Consider the following 17,842-nt stretch of genomic DNA (forward strand, 5'->3'; position numbering starts at 1 on the left):
GGAGGGCTCCTGTCTGACTCATCTTTGTGGTCTCACAGTGATGAAACATATATATGAAATACAGGGTTCTGATACGAAGGGCACATTAAGGCTGGCATAAAATAAGCTTTATCTAAGGGATTCTGCTGCATTAGGAGACAGGTCTAGGGAATGTGACCACTTGGGATTTCCCTGATTGAGATGGGGCTGCATTTCCTTCTAAACGGTTGCTTGTATGGGATATCCTATAAGTTTTTGTTTTTAAATCCCTTAGTTTGCATCTTTCCTAAAAGGGGATTTAAATGGACAGACTCTAATAGCCTGTTGTGGTTATTCTATTCAGGTGTCTTACAAAGATAAGAACTGTGAAAAATGGTTAAAATTTCAAAGGGCAGTAATAATAAGTGATAACTTCCTCAGAGGCACACAGCACAAGTGAGAGTTGAAGTTTATTAAGAGTAAATTTTGACAAAATACCTTAATTTCCCTTTTTTAGATAAGATATCTAGTCTAGTAGGTCACAGAGATGTATAGACACAGTACAGGGTTACAGCAACAAGGCGTTTGGCAAACCATCGCATGATATTCTTAAGATATGTAGAGAGAAATATGGACAGGTTGACAGAGTAAAGGGTCTATGATACATCGGAGGGATGTTTATGGCAGAATGACACAGAACACTTCTAGCAAAGACTTCATCAATTAAACTCAGAAATCCAAACTGAAGAGAGGTTTGGCTTTCAGAAAGTGTAGACAATTTTTTTTCATACTCTTCTTCTGAGAACAAATAGAAAAGTTGTGAGGAAAAACCAAACCAAACCAAACACCTAGTTGAAGACTCTGGAGAATTACCAAGGCAGCAAGCACTGGCGTTAAAGATCCAAAAGACAGGGGAAGCCCGTAATCCGGATCCAAACTTGGCACTGTTTTTCCTTTTGAGACATTTGTATACTCAATAGAGAAACTGAAAAGTTGGAAGAATGCAGTGACTGTGAGTCTGAGCTACAGAGCGCTCCTGGCAGCCCCACAGAGCTGAGGGGCTTGGGGAGAGGGCTGGAGCTCAGCCCCAATCAAGCAGAGGGAGCCCTCACAAACATCCCAGGAGTTCAACTGGGATTCTGAAGAGCTTGGCTCCAAGAGAAAGGGTAAACTGGAAATAAAGACAGGATCATCCAAAACTTCAAATTATCTTTAGAATATTTCATACATAATATATGGCTCCTAATAAAAAGTAAGCAGCTGTAACAAGTCAAATATTGACCAAAAATCAAGAGAACAGACCAGACCAGAGAATCTAACACTTAGAAATTTTAGATATTGTGTTAATCAAGACATGGAATTTAAAAATAACTGTGATTACTTTGTTCAACAAATTATACATCAATGTGCAGAATTTGGGCAAGTAACTAGAAACAATAAATAATAATCAAATAGAAACTTTAGAACTGAAAAATACACAATGGACTTAAAGTGAAATCAACAGTAAAAGAAAATCCCCAACTGCTTAAAAATTAAGCAATACACTCATACAAAAAATCATAAAGAAGTTAAAAATATTTTGAACTGATTAATAATAAAAATACAAAATTCAAAACCTGTGGGATATAGGCAAAGCCATGTGCAGAACGTAATTTCGAGCTTTAAGGGCAGATATTAGAACGGAAGAAGGCCTGAAACTGCCTGTCAGTGTCTGCTGAAGCTGAGGGTATGTATATTTTTTGACACAGCAATTCCTCTTCTAGTTGTACAACCAACAAAAATGTGTACATATATGCACTAAAAGACATGTACAATAGACACGGACATTAAGGCATAATTTCTAATTATCAGAAATTGGAATAAACTCTAATGTACATCAATAGTAGAAGAGATGAAGAATTTATGGCATGCATAGAAAAGGGGAATGCTTTAGAGCAATAAAAGCGAATGTGGATATATCATGAACGGTTGTCGAACAAAAGAAGCCATCAAATAATACACATGGTAACATTTCAGTTTTCAAAGTTCAAGCCAGGCAAAAAATTAACCTACAGTGCTGATGAGGCTAGTGTTACCGTGAGGGAGAAGGATAATGATGACGAGGGGATGTAATGAGGAGGCTTCTGGGACCAGGGTAATAATCTCTTGCATGACCTAGATATGGGTGTATGACTTTGTTTACCTGCTCAGCAGTCTGTAAGATTCCAAAAATCAAGGATAAAAAAGCTATGACCTTAACAGCAGTTTGGTCAAAAAGATTTAGGGTAAAGATCAGGAAACAACCCATGAGGAAGTGTGAGAACTAGCAAAGCTGGACCTACAAAAGGGATGACTTGGTGACGTGAACTGTGGGCATCTCTAAATATTGGGTTGTCTGGTGAAAGACCAGGTGGCCTCAACTCTGGTAGACGTACTTCAGCATGATAAAGGAAAGGAAGTTATCGAAACTCAAATTTTTTTTTATTTATTTATTTATTTATTTTTTTTAAAGATTTTATTTTTTCCTTTTTCTCCCCAAAGCCCCCCGGTACATAGTTGTACATTCTTCGTTGTGGGTCCTTCTAGTTGTGGCATGTGGGATGCTGCCTCAGCGTGGTCTGATGAGCAGTGCCATGTCCGCGCCCAGGATTCGAACCAATGAAACACTGGGCCGCCTGCAGCATAGCGCGCGAACTTAACCACTCAGCCACGGGGCCAGCCCCTCGAAACTCAAATTTTGATTCAATATACTAACCACAAATAATAAAGTGCCCAGTAATGGAACATATTCTGTTTTAATCTCAATCATTGAACATGTTCTAACACAAGCAGAGAGACCACCCATCAGGGTAAGCAGAGCAGGTTCCTCCCTGGAATGGAGACGGCCACGAAAGTCCCTCCCACCACCTTCCTACTCTGTGCACATGTTCAACACAGAACCACAACAAGAAAATCTTACCCTTAATCGTGTGGTGGAGATCTCAGCTTTTAAAATATCGGGATCATATTTAGTACTGGATGAAGATCCTGAGAATACTTTTCAGAGAGACAAAAGGAAAAAAAGAGTAACTTCTACAAGTTGCACTAGTTCTCAGCTTAGAATTTACAAACTCTAAAAACAACAAGATTTACACAATTCTGTGGCTAACTTCTTTATAATTCCTTTATTTCATTCATCAGACACCTAAATATAAAAAGTTGTCTTCAAACCTTTTTAGTTTTTTAATAACTAAAGAAACAGGAATGTCCTAAAGACCCTGGTGCTTAATTTTCTCCTGGATTTTACACCTATAGAGGACCTCACTGCAGACAGTTTATCAGAGCTTTGCAGTATCCAGAAACTTATAATTTAACTTCTGAGCCCATCATAGCTGCTTCTTTAATCACGGCCAGCTCCAGATTACAAATTTTTGAGATGAGAGAGAGGTAGGTGGCCAACAGAAACTTCATTCTAGCTAATAGTTCCAGTTCCTCTGAGCTAAAAATATTGTACAAGAACAGCAAAAAGGGCCAAAGTATTTGCCTTGATCTGAAAAGGTAAAAATTAACTCATAAATAAATAAAAGGCAATCAGACAGAGGGAGGAGCCAAAACAGAAGGGATACATAGTCCCCAAATGAGGAGACTTTTATCTGGAACGGGGTGGAAGGGTTTTACTGAGAAATCTGCGGTGTGTCCTCACCCTCTCTCAGGGCTCTGAAGGACTCTTTCTCGCCCGGGAAGGAACAGGACTCAAAAGGAAACTCCACAGAAACCCAAGTGGTATTTTGTTATCTACAATTTGTGCCCCCTTTCTAAAGTCTGAGCAGACACAGGTACTCACAGCTTGTGCGAGAACTTGACTTCTCCTTATAGGCATCATTTAACCGTACATATTCATCTAGGGCCAAAGCCAGCCTCTGCTCCTTCACGTGGTACAGCTCCTTCTGTGTCCTGAGGGCATCCTGGGCCACGGAGAGATAGTCCTTGAGCATTTTCTCCTGTTCCCCCCTCCATTGTTTTCTTGGATCTTCAATCTGTGTGGTTTCTGAAAGTACATTAAGTGGGTTATTTTTTAGAATTTAATTACTTTTTTTGGACTATTTAAGCTTTAAAAAAAGTAGCTAGCATTAATTCTTAGACAGTTTATTAGTATTTGTGAAGTGGCTTCTCCAGAAAGTTGATACAGTTTTGTTTTATTTTACCCTGTTCCTCCTCACCCCCACTCCCTTTCAGGTCCTTGTCAACAATTTATTCTCGCTGTGAATCCATCATACACAATGCTGCCAAAGTGAGCTTCCATGGCTGTGATCAGGGCATTCCTTTCAGGAATTCTCCGGTTCTGTAACACTTCAGAATAAAAGCCAAGCAATTTATGGCAGCACTTAAGGCCCTTATGACGGGAACCCGATCCACTTCGCATGGCACAGGCTTCCGTTCACTTACTCCAGGACTCTCGCCGTGCTGCCCTCTAAACCAGCGCTACTCAAAGTCTGGGGCGCAGACCAGCGCTGTCCACGAACTCGGTTATGCGTCCACACAACAAGTACAGAATCAAGAGTAAACATTCTGAAAGGTTTATAGCAATGTTATACAATTGTTGGACATCTGTTGACTCTAACAATATTGGGGCTTGCATTTTATATTTTTTCCTCATTTTTCCAATAATTCATTTTTATTGTATTTTACAACACTCAGTCAGTCCACAGTGGGTTAGAAATTTAAAAACAGACAAACCCTGGTCCTGGTTAGAGGAGAATATTCTAAGGCCTGGCTCTCGGTTCTGTGCTTCTGCACCCCAGAATCACCTAGAAAGCTCTAAAAACACTCCCAGACCAGTGAGTCTCTGCGCGTGGAAGCCAGGCAGCGGCGAGCCCGAAAGCTCCTCGTGTGGCTCCAGTGAGCAGCGAGACCGAGAACAGGCTCCGCAAACGCTCACTCGCTGCCTTCTCCCTGAAACCACCGAAACCGGCCAATCCCACACTTGCTCACCTTGCCTACCACGCCGTGCACATCCCTCCCCAGGAAACCACAACAAAGTCTCCGGCCCAAGCCTTCTCCTCCCTCCTTCTGCCTCCTGGCTGACCCAGGTGCTTCCCACATGGCCCTGCGTGAGGTGGCGCTCCCCGTTCTCTTGGGAACTGAGAGTAATGCAACTTCTGACAATGGCAATGACTTCTCTGTGCCGTCACTCAGTCACCTCTATAAACTAAATCCCAGGTACAATCAAAACAGATGGGTCATATGGGCTCCCGCTGTTCCTGACAAATCAGGATGGGAAAATTAATTTATCAGTTTGCTGGAATGTCCAGTGGCATGTACTGTCTTCAAAGTGCGTGGCATGTGCAGCTCAATCTTAACGTACCCCAACTCAGTATTTCTGGTTGGCCCCAAGGGCTGCAGTAAGTCAAAACCCAGAGAATGATATGAAGTGATCCGATGTGGACCAAAGGGGCTCTAGAGGCCAGGCTGGTTCTGGAAATGTTTAACCTGGTCTCTGGGGATAATGGAAAACACTAAACTAAAGTGGTTCAGGTTGTGAAGGCTGGGTCCCCTTAGGGCCTAGAGATGCCCTGGGTGATTAACAAAATGGCCTGGGTCAGCCGGACTCACTGCAACCACTGCCTCAGACCCAGAGGCCTCGCGCCACAGTCACTGGTTAATAAAGTTGAGCTTTCTCTAAAGTAGTAAGTATTCTGAACACCAATTTTTAAAGATGTAAATATTTCAACATGCAAAAGAGGCATATCTCATGTAATTGTGGGGAAAGTATTTCGAATACCAATTTTTAAAGATGTAAGTATTTCAATATGCAAAAGAGGCATATCTCACATAACTGTGGGAGAATATACGCTAGAGTCAATGTCTAAAGAAGAGATGTAGGGGAACAGTCCTACATGGACAGCCCCTCCAGCCAAGAATCTTCAAGGACGTCATCACCAGAGGGCAGCCGGGCCATCTGGAGAACATGGAGAACGGGTAGAAGTCAGTCAATAAGAGCCTAAATTTCTCAATTTTAAATATTCAGTCTAACTCAGGTCTCTGGTTATCCAAACTCATAATATTTATATTCATTTCCAATATTTACAGATATGAATGCAACCTGACCCAAAGTACAGAAATCATCCTGTAACAAATAGAAATTTATAGTCTTAAAGTTTTCATAACTGTGGATGACCTGCAACAGTCCTCAGCTCCGAGGGTCCAGGCCCCTTGAATATGGACTAGACCCAGTGACTCGCTTCTCGTGAAACCACACAGACTAACCGATGTGATCTCACTTGAAACTAGGTAAAAGGCTGTGAACACCATCTTGCTCTCTCTTTCTCTCTCTCCCTGGCTCTTCTTGGCTTTTTTGCTCTAATGAAGCCAACTGCCATGTTGTAAGCCATCCTATGGAGAGCCCATGAGGCAAGGAATGAGGGGGTCGCTGGCCAGCAGCCAACAAGGAACAGAATCCTGCCAACAACCACATGAGTGAGCTTGGAAGCAGATCCTTCTCCAGTCATGCCTGGAGATGACGCAGCCTGGCTAACATCTTGAGGACAGCCTGTGAGACCCTGAGCCAGAGGATCCAGCTAAGCCTGGCCTGGATTCATGACCCACAGAAACCAGGAGATAATAAACGTATTTTAAGCCACTAAGTTTTGGGGTAATTTGTTATAGTGAGATATATAACTAATAAACTAAGCAAATACAGAGATAATACAAATTGAAAATGCATATGGAAAACTTGAAATGTTGATAAGTTATAATAGTTATAGCAAGATACGTATTCCCAGTTCTCTTTCAATATCTTTGGAGGTTTTATCTACTCATATTTCGCTACGTACTGGGGAACTGGCACTTTCATAAAATACCTGTCAACAGTTAAATCGCCACAAAACACTGAAAATAACACTGACTGACACTTCAATGAATAAAGTACAATAATAATAATATTAATAAAGTGTCAGCATCTGTTTTGGACAGATCAGCAGAAGCACTCCAACAGACCGGTTTAAATACTGTTCGCTACAAGAGCTTGCACAGGAAACATTTACATTTCTGAAATACTGCACAATTCAAATATAAACTACAAAAAGGGGTTCCCAAAGGCCCCTTAGAAGAAGCCTTCATAAAGTAGGATTGTGCTTCATCTCCATCAGTTATATTTGCTGAATAGATTTGTGAAGAATATTTATTAAATGTAAATACTCACAAAAAGTACATTACACAAATGTGATATTTTTTTATTAAGACCTGGTAACCTTGGGAGATTGCAGTATTATAATGCAATATAATTTGCATGTCGTCTACTATATGAAAGAAGTGATACATTACATACTGTTAAAACATCACATACCTCAAGGGAATTCACATTCCATCAGTTTGATAGAGGTGGAACTTTACAGATACAGAACACATTGTAACTTCTAAGAGCTTATCGTGGAAGATAACAGACTCTTCAAAGGAACATTATTTCTGTCTATCATGCATAGTTTTATGCTTTCTGCTGCGCTCAGGAAAAATGGATGAAATGAATATGAGTAACTTTGCTTAGCCTCCTTTTTAGAAACTATCTGCTACGTTTATTTATTATCTGTTTGTTACTTTACAGACAACTATTGACCATCTAATACGTGCAATAGGGAAACAAGATGTTCAGGCACCATCCCTCCTTCCAAGGAACTTACAGAACAGAGAAGAAACTATGACACACGAATTTTAAACAACAACAACTATTTACAAAGTAGAAAGTGACAGAAGCCTTGAGAGGAGAATGGTCAAGTGCCGTGGCAGTTGAGAGACAGAGGGGTTTCCTCCGGCTGAAAAAGTAAGGTCCCATGGAACACACAGTGATCAAATGGGACTCTGGAAGTTTCCAGACAAGAGGCCCTTCGGGACCCAGCCTCTGTTCACTTTCCAGCCATCTTCCCCCACCCCCACTCACGCCAGCCTTCACTGCCTGAATTTCTTTCCTTCCTTTATGCTATCAGGCCCTGCTTTCTTTTCTGTGGACCCTCTCGACTTTTGGCTTTATTGTGGTCCTCCTTATTCCAGGAAGCTACTCCTTCTCCCAACCCCCTAACCCTCCCCACTCCCCTTGTTCCCCAGGCCTGGTTAACTCAGTCATTCTTCAGGTATCAGCTTAAAGCATCTTCTCTAAGTAGCCACAGCTACACCCTTCAGAATGAACAGGGTGCTTCTCTGCGTTCTCCTGGTGTGATGGTGCATCTTTCCACGTTCGATTATGCTTTCTCTTTCCTTCCCCAGTACCTGGCGAGGGACTAGCCTCTGCTTTCTTGAACATCAGATGAAGAAATATGAAACTCATTTTGTAAGCAATGGTGTGCCACAGAACGGTTCTAAGCAAGGGCAGGAAAGGACCTTAGCTATATTTGAGGAGGATCACCTGACAGAAATGTGAGGTTCTACTATCAAAAGAGTTGACATCATTGTGCAGAAATTTTCTTTGATGGAAGATTATACATTAAGTGAAAAAAGCAGTTTATAAAACCATGTGTATGATATAATCCCACTTGAGGTATAAAATATATTGAAAACTGTGTGTCTATATTAATATGAAAAAGTCTGGAAGGACACACACTAAAAGGCTCAGAATACTTAGTTATCCCTGGGTTGTGTGAATACAGATAATCTTTTTCTTCCTTTTATTTACCTACATTTTCTACTTTTCTCCTATGCACGTCTATTATTTTTCTAAAATAAAATTTTTTTTAAAAAAGGGAAAGGAACAAAAGGCACAAGGTAATGAGGGTCTGAATTAGGAAAATGGCAGTGGAAAAGGGGCTAAAGGAGCAAATTTGAGATTACATTATAGAGAAAAAAATCAGCAAAAATTGACAAGATGATTCTGAGTTTTTCAATTTAGTAACCATGAGAACCTTAATGTTTTGAAAAATAATAAAGTCAAAGGGAAAACTGAAGAATCCCATTTTGTGCTTATTTGAAGTTTTGATGGCAAAAATAGGTAGCAGTGTCCTATAGCTGGAAATGTTTGACAAAATATTAGGACAATCAGAGTCAGAAACATAGACAGAAGAGTCATTCACATAGTAACAATAAAGGAAAATACCGTGGAGATAAAGGACAGCATGTGGGGTGAGGTCATATCTTTGGGGAATGACAAGCTATAGGGACTTGAGGAATATGACTCAAATGAGGAGAGACAGAAGAACAGTCTAAAGAAAGGAAGATAACAGGGTCAAGAAGAAAGGCACAGTCATCTACACCAGCTCTACATCTAGGCGGAGGAAAAGGATACCACAATTGTTAGGCCCACTAACAATTAGCATCACTACCACCATCATATGTTTACTCGAATATTTTAAGTATTTTAAGATTTTTCTTTATGAAATATCTTAATAGATTAACCTCCTAGGAAAATATAAAGAATGAAATAAGACAGAGGTGAAACAGAAGGGTTCCAAAATTTACTTCCTTTGTTCTACAGGAAACAACTCCATATAAAATATCATATATACTTGAGGAATTTTCATCAAACCTGAACACACGTGTTGCTTCAAAGCTAATACAGAGGACCCGTTCACGGCAACGTGGAGTAAGCACACGCCATCCAGTCTCTCCCACCAAGTGCAACTAAAAACCAAGGACGGCACACGTGAACAGTCAAAGGAAGGCTCTGACAAGTAAGCAGGAGCAAGCAGGACTGTGGAAGCAGTCAGAACTCACGGAACAACCACGGCGCTGAGTTCCACTGTTTCATCCCCCTCTATCTCCTGCATTTCCCACATCCTACGCAACTGCAAATGCGCGCAGACACGAAGGCTCCAAGACAAAACCTACTTTCCTGTTAAAGGACTGGCAGGGAGAGGGGGTGCCACCAGACTAAGCTCTTTGGAGTCTCCCAGGGCCATCCCGGAACACCCCAGGGACAAACCTGCAGCCCCACGCAGGCAATGGTGGCCGCGGCCCCTCACAGGCTCACTTTATCCCCACTTTCTGCAGACACACGCAGTCATGGGAAGCATCCAGTCATGAGGCGAGGCCTCAGCTGATTAGCCACAATACCAGAAAAAGAGGCTCCAGGGGAGCCAGAAAGTATGGGGAAAGATGAAGAGGCGGTTGAGGGAGTGCCTATTTTTAAATTGGTTTGTTTGTCTTTTTAACATTGATTTTCAGGAGTTTTTTTATATGTTCTGGATATGGATTCTTTGTCAGATGTATGTACTATGAACACATCCATGATCTTGGATGTATCACTAGTATATTCCTTAAAACATGTTGAGTGAAAGATTCCATGCACAAAATCAAATACATCCCATTTATATAGAACAGGCAAAACTAAGTTGTGATGATGGAAATCAGAACAATTTGCAGCAGTGGGGAAGGGGTCCCCAGGAAGGAGCAGGAAAGAACTTACTGGAGGATGAGAATATTCTGTATCTTGATTGGAGTGGTAGTTACAAAGGATTACACATTTGTCAAAATTCACTGAAATATACACTTAAAATTGGCACATTTTCTTTCTTTCTTTTTCTTTTTTTGGGGGTGAGGAAGATTGGCCCTGAGCCAACATCTATTGCCAATCCTCCTCTTTTTGCTTGAGGAAGACTGTCCCTGAGCTAACATCTGTGAGTCTTCCTCTATTTTGCATGTGGGATGCTGCCACAGCCTGGCTTGATGAGTGGTGTGTAGGTCTGTGCCCAGCATCCAAACCCATGAACCCCATGCCACTGAAGCAGAGCACGTGAACTTAACCATTATGCCACCAGGCTGCACCTGTGCATTCTTATATATAAATGAGACTTCAGTTACTAAAAGAAAGAAAAAAATTAAGGTATAACTCTGACCCTACTGCAAAGTGATTCACTTCTTGATGTCGTGATAATACCAAAACTTTATCAACAGTACTTCATAACTAATTTCTAACTAGTTACAAACATCTCCCACCATGTGCACCTCAACTTCACACACACACCCACTAAAAGGAGAAGTTTAGTATAAAACACTTAAGGCCTAAAATAACTATCACTGTCAAGGTCAAATCTTTTACTTCTAGACATTTAATAGTGTTACAGAGAAATAGCATTAACACCAAACATTCTTTATTTCATTTTTTATTAAAATAAAGAGAAAATAATGCTGAAACTATACAATGTCAGGACACAACATACGCGTGGACCAGCTGTTATGAGAAGATAATGCCATTTGCTCCCTAAGCTACTTCACAGGAATGTCTTTAAGATTAATGAGATAATGGACCAGATCGTTCTTAGTGGGAAAACTACTGGCTGTGGGTAATTTGGGCACTTCAGGGCGCGGTAAATCCGTCGGGCCATGGGATCCACTACCGCACCAAAGCAAAACGGGAGGCTTACAAACATGTATTCTGATAACCAAGTTTCAAATATTCACAAGGGTGCTTTCTGAAGCATAATTTATACTTGAAATGCACTTTAATTTCTTCAAAAACAAAACAAAGCTTTTAATCTGTGAGTTAAACAAAGGAGCTCTTCCTTCCTTCTAACATTTAAGAGTTTATCATTATACTAGGCACCCAAGGATCAAAAAATAAAGACACAGTCACTGTCCATAAGAAGCTCAGTCTAGTGAGGAAAATATCGGGCCCCAGAAGGATGTGGCCACTGGCCAAAAGGGAGGGCGTAGGGGCTAGGCAGAGTGCTGGGAGCTGGAACCAGCAAATGCAAAGAAAAGCAGAAAGCTGAGGAAGCACAGGGCACAGCTAGGGTCCTGCGGGGCCAGGAGAGAGCAGGAGATGAAAATGGAGGCAGACTGGAAGGAGCCTTACAGTAAGGAATCAAATACATGCATCTGGAACTGGGGACAAGACTTAGGAGACAAATTTGGCAGCCATCAGCTTCAAGAAAGCAACTGAAGTCATCACCCAAGGAGCTCTGCAGGGTGCAAACAGAAGACTGTTACAGAAATCCTGATACCAGGAACAGGGGAAGAAGGGACCGGGAAAAGAAAAGCAGGCAGGAGCAGCCAGGTACATAAACACTCCAACTGAGGGTGTCATGAAATGCAGAGCAGTAAAGAGCAAGCGGGAATAACCACGGTGAGAAGGGATGTGTGAGGTGAAGGAACACAAGACTACGGTGTTGTTTGGATTTGCTCATTTGTGGGGTCTCAGGTGACCTCAGCAAGAGCAGTCTCTGTGAAACGACCGAGAACAGTGGAGGAAGTGAAGTTCATCCAGATTACGGATTTCAGTAAGTTTTGCAGTAACAGGAAAAAGAGAGGACCATAGCTAGGAAGGGATTTGGACTGAAAGACGGTTCTGAGTATGAGTGAAAGAGAGAGAGTTTCTTTGGGTAGTTTTGGTTCGCTTTCATTTTGAGTTTCCAGTGTTTAAACACTAAAGACAAAAGAACCACTAGAAATAGAAACGGTGGGAGAAATTTTTAAAACTAGGAAATAACTTTTTAAGATACCAAACAGGAGCAAAGGATGGGATATAAAAGTTATTTAAGAGGATCTCAGAGGTGGGGGGGTCCCAGAATCCCTCCTCTGCTGAGATGGAGGAGAACGTCCTGACGGTGGGTTTAGAAACCTGCGAGTCCGTAGGCAGCGGGTGAGGAGTTGAGGGGATTAATTTTCTCTCATTTCGGTGCCATGAGAGCTTATTTCTGTTGAACCATGACAGGCAGGTTTGTTTCTGGTTCCCCAAATATTATTTAAGGAAAAAAAAGCTCAACTTCTACCCATATACAATAAGTATAAAAGTGAGATTTAAATCGTGATACATTTCAGATATTCCACTGAATTGTTTATTTACAATGACATAAGAATGAGTTATAGTTGTTTAACATAAACTTAATCTTACCAAAATTAGTCCCTTCCACCATAACAGTTAAGCATTTGTTTATCACTCACTGATAAGCAATAAAACCTAGTACAGTCATCTGCCACAAAATGACATTTCATCATCGACAGACCGCATATACGTTGGTGGTCCCAAGAGATTAGTACCATAGAGCCTAGGTGTGTGGTAGCTGTACCATCCAGGTTTGTGTAAGTACATTCTATGATGTTCGGACAATGACAAAAATCACTTAACACATTTCTCAGAACACATCCCTGTTGTTGTTAGTCCCTGGGAAAATGGAGTTCAATAAAGAAATTCACTTTGTAAAATGTTTGCTTTTTTCTATGACTCTAGATTTGGGGGAATCACTTTTCTGATGTTTGCTTTCACCAAAAAGGAACACTTACTGTTGATGTGATCGATGTAGTAGACGCCAATCTGAGGGTCAAACCCTGCCTCCCAGCCCCACGGCAGCTCATCTCCAACACAGTCAGCAAACGACAAGGGCTTCGTCAACCTGCAAGAAACCAGAACAGACGCACAGGTGATTCTTCCCACCAAACCACACAGGTCAAAATGCAGCACCCTAACTACGAGCTTGCATTTCCTTCTCGCTCTGGGTTGTTTCTGAAGTTGGCACTACTGTGTTTGAACTCTTAAAGAGAAAAAAACAACAAGGATAAAATATAGAGATGAATATCCAAAAAAGCAGAAATAAGTGATAATACCCTTTTGAAAGTTCACAATTTAAGACTGGGAGATAAGTCCATACAATAAATAAATTGGCCGTCTTAAATCAGGGAGAAATCCAAGCTGAGAGTAAGGAGGCCTGGGGTCCAGCTCAAGCTCTACAGCTAAACAGTGATCCCAATGAAAAGAGCAGTGTGTCCCAGGGTTTGAATCCCGGCATCACGGGAATCACCAGATCAGCACCTCTGAGACAGCATACATACGTCAGATACACTAACTTCAGATTTGGATGCTCTTATATTAACTAACTAAGCACTCGATGGTGAGGTCCACTCGAGAGGAAGGACAAACATATCATTGTTATAAGTATCTTGTACGTAACAGTCACTCAACAGAATTTTTAATGGAACCAAACACATAAAGTATTTATAAATCAATGTGATCTCACCTTTTGAAATTGCCTTATACTTTCCCTTTAAGCTTTAAAACTAATAGGGAAACTACAGTTTCCTGAGCAGAGCACATGTTTCAGACTTAATTACGGGTCGACTCGCTCTCACTGCCTTAACTGTTGCTTCCGAGATCTTCCTTGGCTGTTGGAGCTGCCATGAGCAGGCTAAAACTACAGATCAGGGCATGCCCTCTCATAGGGCGGCCCACATCAGCTGACAGAGCTCATTCAATGCACTGGCACCACCAGAACAGTTCCCACCTGTGAAATCACCTGGAATCTCTTTTATCCGTGCTAATGAATATCAACCCTCTCACAGCTCAACTGAAATACGGGTCGTTTCCAGAATCACATCATTCATCAGGATAACAGACTGCATCATCCATCCTTCAGAAGGCTGGGAGGGCACTAGGAAAAGAAAAGGAAGGAAAGCCTTCCTCCCCAGGCCAAGCCTGCAAGAGCGCTCCTCCAAGGACACAGAATACCCACGGGTGAAAGGAAGAAGGCTCTCCTTTTCTCCCAACCTTCCCATAGCACGAAATCTGCTTCTGGAGATGGCTGTGGGGATGGTGGCCATCAAAACCAGTTCAGCTACAGAAGTAACAATGAGAACAACCGGCTCTGCCGCCGACTCACTGTGAGACCACCTTACTGGGCGTCTCTCTCTAGCTCAGTGTGTAACAAGGGAGTAACTTAAAACAGCGTCTGGGACATGGGAAGTAACCAACCAATGTTAGTGATTATTAGTACAAGCACAACACGTGAATTCGCTCGTACTCTCCAGGAAGCGGGTCAGGTAGCAGAGCAGACAGAGCAGTGGTTCTCCAAGTACAGTCCTCACGACCGGCAGCATCAGCATCTCGGAACTGGTAGGAAATAGCAAGTTCTCGGGCCCTCTAGGAGGCCTACAGCATCAGAAACTCCAGGGCCCACCCAGCACTGTAGTGTTTAATCAAGCTCTTCAGGTAATTCTGGAGAATTTGGGAACCGCTGGCTCAGAAGTTAAGAGCTTGACATTTGGCATCAACTACCCGGGTTCAAACCCTTGTTCTGCCACTTACTTGTTAAACAATCAAGGGCAGGTTATTAACCTTAAAAGTCCCTGTTTCCCGATCTGTTTTTAAAAAGGTGGTGGGGGTGGGGTTGGGATTGTGAACTTTAAATGAGAACTGAACAGGATAATGCCTGACACTAAGCTTCACTATACATCAGATGAGTGAAATGAGTCTCAGATATAAGCGACGTGCCCAAATAGGGCACCTTACCATATTTACTTTGTAAACCTGGAGTCAATTGGAACTCAATCTGAGTCAAAAAATTGTGCTCTTAGAATCGTGCTCAAATTCCACCTCATATCATAAAGTGCCCAGGAAAACTGAGTTTTCTTTTGACAAAGGAATTAGATACTGTATCAAAAAATGCCCGTATCATAGGAAGTGGCCTTGTCCTCCTGCACAGTCTGAGAGACTGATCTTTGACTACCTCAGCAAAGCTGATTAGGGCAAGACCCAGGGCCAGGATGCCTCCACATTATTCTCTTTCCCTACCTTCTTTATCAATGCCATCGAAAAGGCACATGCACCCTAAAGAAGTGAAGAGTGAGGAGACATGGAAATGCGAAGTTTACCAGACAAAAGAGAGTTATTACACGTTTTATCCTGGCACCAAATCAACATGGTTAAGCAGGAGTATGATACGAATACATTCATTACTCTTAGAATTAGAGTCACAAAGCTTCAGAACATGTGCTATGATTACAAGTGACGGTAACTTGATTATACTTGGAAAGAATCCAGTTTTTCTCATTAATTGTTCAACAGAAAAGAAGCATTTTATTAACTGTCACAATTCTAAGACTAGAAATATATCTATAAGTATACATATAATTGTGAACTCAGTGAAAAATTTAGACGTTTCCACTCCTGAAAATTTTGACATAAAAGTTTCTTTGCACTGTTACTTCAAAAATCAATTTAATATTCTATTTTCTGAATCTGGATAAATATATCTTTTTTCCACACTTTAAGTAAAACCATTAAATACAGACTTACAAATTTCAAAATTTTAGCATTTAATTCTTATCCAAACTACAAAATATAAATAGAATAACATTCTCAGGTCCAAACAAACAAAACTGAGTGCTCAATTATGCTGCTCTCCTGATAAAGGGAACATATTACTATGATATACTAAGAAGTAACACAAAACAAAAAGAAATAAGATGTATTCTAAAATTAGAAACAACATGACAAATACAGTGAGCAGAAATGTTGATTAGCCTCTAAACTTCTTCCTTTTGTTTTGCACAAGGAATCTCTGAAATAACCAATCTTACTTTGATGTTAAGGAAGTAAAAATGGATGGAGTGTTTTGTTGGTTCCCCACAACGGAACATATCATGAAAAAGCCTGAAATTAGCAAGAGGCTTTATGCTAAATTCCAAAGATTACTCTTTGCTTAAAAAACTGTCTTCCTTTGCGCCGTGACTAACATGAAGAAAACGGCAATTTACCGCGGCACTTTGCCAAAGTTTACATACAAAATTGGAACTCCACATGGTATTTCCTCTCCTTGTGAGCATTCTATCATTGTTTTACACAATCTGTCATTTAGTATTTATCGTCAAGTTATGGATACCTGTCCTATGACATGAGATGCCACACACAGATATGTTTACTCTTTATAATTATATGATGGTGAATACTCCGTGAGCGCAAGCACAACCCCAGAAAAACTGAGTTTCTACTAATTGCACTAAATTAAAAAGCACTTGAGACAGAAAACCATTTTCAGGTTAATAAAACTCCTGCCACAGTCCAAGCCTCCCGAACACGCAGTGTAGCAGAATGTTAAAGGTCTGCAGTCATTTTTACTTTGCAGCATCTGCTGCTGTCACCTGTCCACGAGGACTATAGAGGCAGTCCCCACAGACACGACTGAATGGCGCTAAGAGAACAGAGAAGGGAGGATGTGGGTCACAATGTGAATTTTAAAGGGAGGGTAAAATACTAGAAATCTTTCTATAGTTCTAAAAGAATTTTAATTCGTAATGGCGACGTTGATTAGTCCCCTTAAAACAACTTCTCTCTCTTTCTATCACTATTCTGGTTGGGAAACTAGTGACGCAAAGGAACAAAAAAAGGCAGAATAATAGGAAAGAGCGAACGGTGGGAACAAGAAGAGACAGCTTTTAAGAGAAATTATACAAACCACTCCAGGGGAGGGTAACAAGGTTATTTCTGTGTCTTTGAGGAAATTAGCTTAAATTCTTCAAAAGGAGTCATATTATATTAGCAGAACTGCCAGCAGGAGAGGCCCCCAGCCGCTGCAATGCGTACAGAGGAGACTGCTGCTCCCAGATTCAAATGACTCGCCCGCTGACAAGCAGCTGGTCAGGAGCCTAACTGGGTAGCTGAACCCGGCTGACTGCCTCTGATTCAGTTCATGCCATCTTAGCACGTGCCAGGTTCTCAGACCATTCTCGTCTATGCCGGCCCTCGGTCTGGTCTTCCTACGGCTTTTACTCACTGGTGCTACCTTTATCTCTTGATCCCAAAGAGAACGAGTTTAATCCCCCTTCCATGTGAAGTTGGGCTTTCGGACATTTGAACACAACGATCTTGTTTGCCAAGTCTGCTCTCCTAGAACCCAAACGCCCCATTCCTCTCACCGTTTCTCATATTCCTGCTCCACTCAAGAGCCCGCCTTACTCCCATCCGATTCTCTCTGCTCTGCAGTCTCACTCCATCAATTATTAAGTATTAATCTTCTCTCACTTAGTTAATTTTTTCTCCCTCAGCCTACAAATATCCTCACACCCCTCCCCCCACAAAAGCCTTTCCTCAAAGCTTCTGGCTCCTCTTTGACCTTCACCCATTCTAACCTAGAGATTTTAAATCAGGATGAATTTAGGAGGCCCTACCAAAATCGTCCTATGCCACCTGACCTAATTCTACAGTTGATTCATGAACATACTCCTGAGAGGCAAC

At 41.5% G+C, this 17,842-nt stretch overlaps 1 protein-coding gene across 1 annotated transcript in view; it reads right to left on the bottom strand.

The window, feature by feature from the left end:
- Window positions 1–17,842, bottom strand: part of WWC2 (WW and C2 domain containing 2) — a 210,323-nt gene that overhangs the window by 94,820 nt on the left and 97,661 nt on the right. The window contains exons 2-4 of the mRNA XM_046648501.1: window positions 13,120–13,229; window positions 3,761–3,964; window positions 2,897–2,973 (exon numbers count right to left, since the gene is read on the bottom strand). Of these exons, the coding sequence (XP_046504457.1) occupies window positions 2,897–2,973; window positions 3,761–3,964; window positions 13,120–13,229 (391 nt within the window). The remainder of the gene's footprint in view (window positions 1–2,896; window positions 2,974–3,760; window positions 3,965–13,119; window positions 13,230–17,842) is intronic.

Source organism: Equus quagga, chromosome 22 (genome assembly GCF_021613505.1).
Source record: "Equus quagga isolate Etosha38 chromosome 22, UCLA_HA_Equagga_1.0, whole genome shotgun sequence".
In the NCBI taxonomy this organism is placed as follows: Eukaryota; Metazoa; Chordata; class Mammalia; order Perissodactyla; family Equidae; genus Equus; species Equus quagga.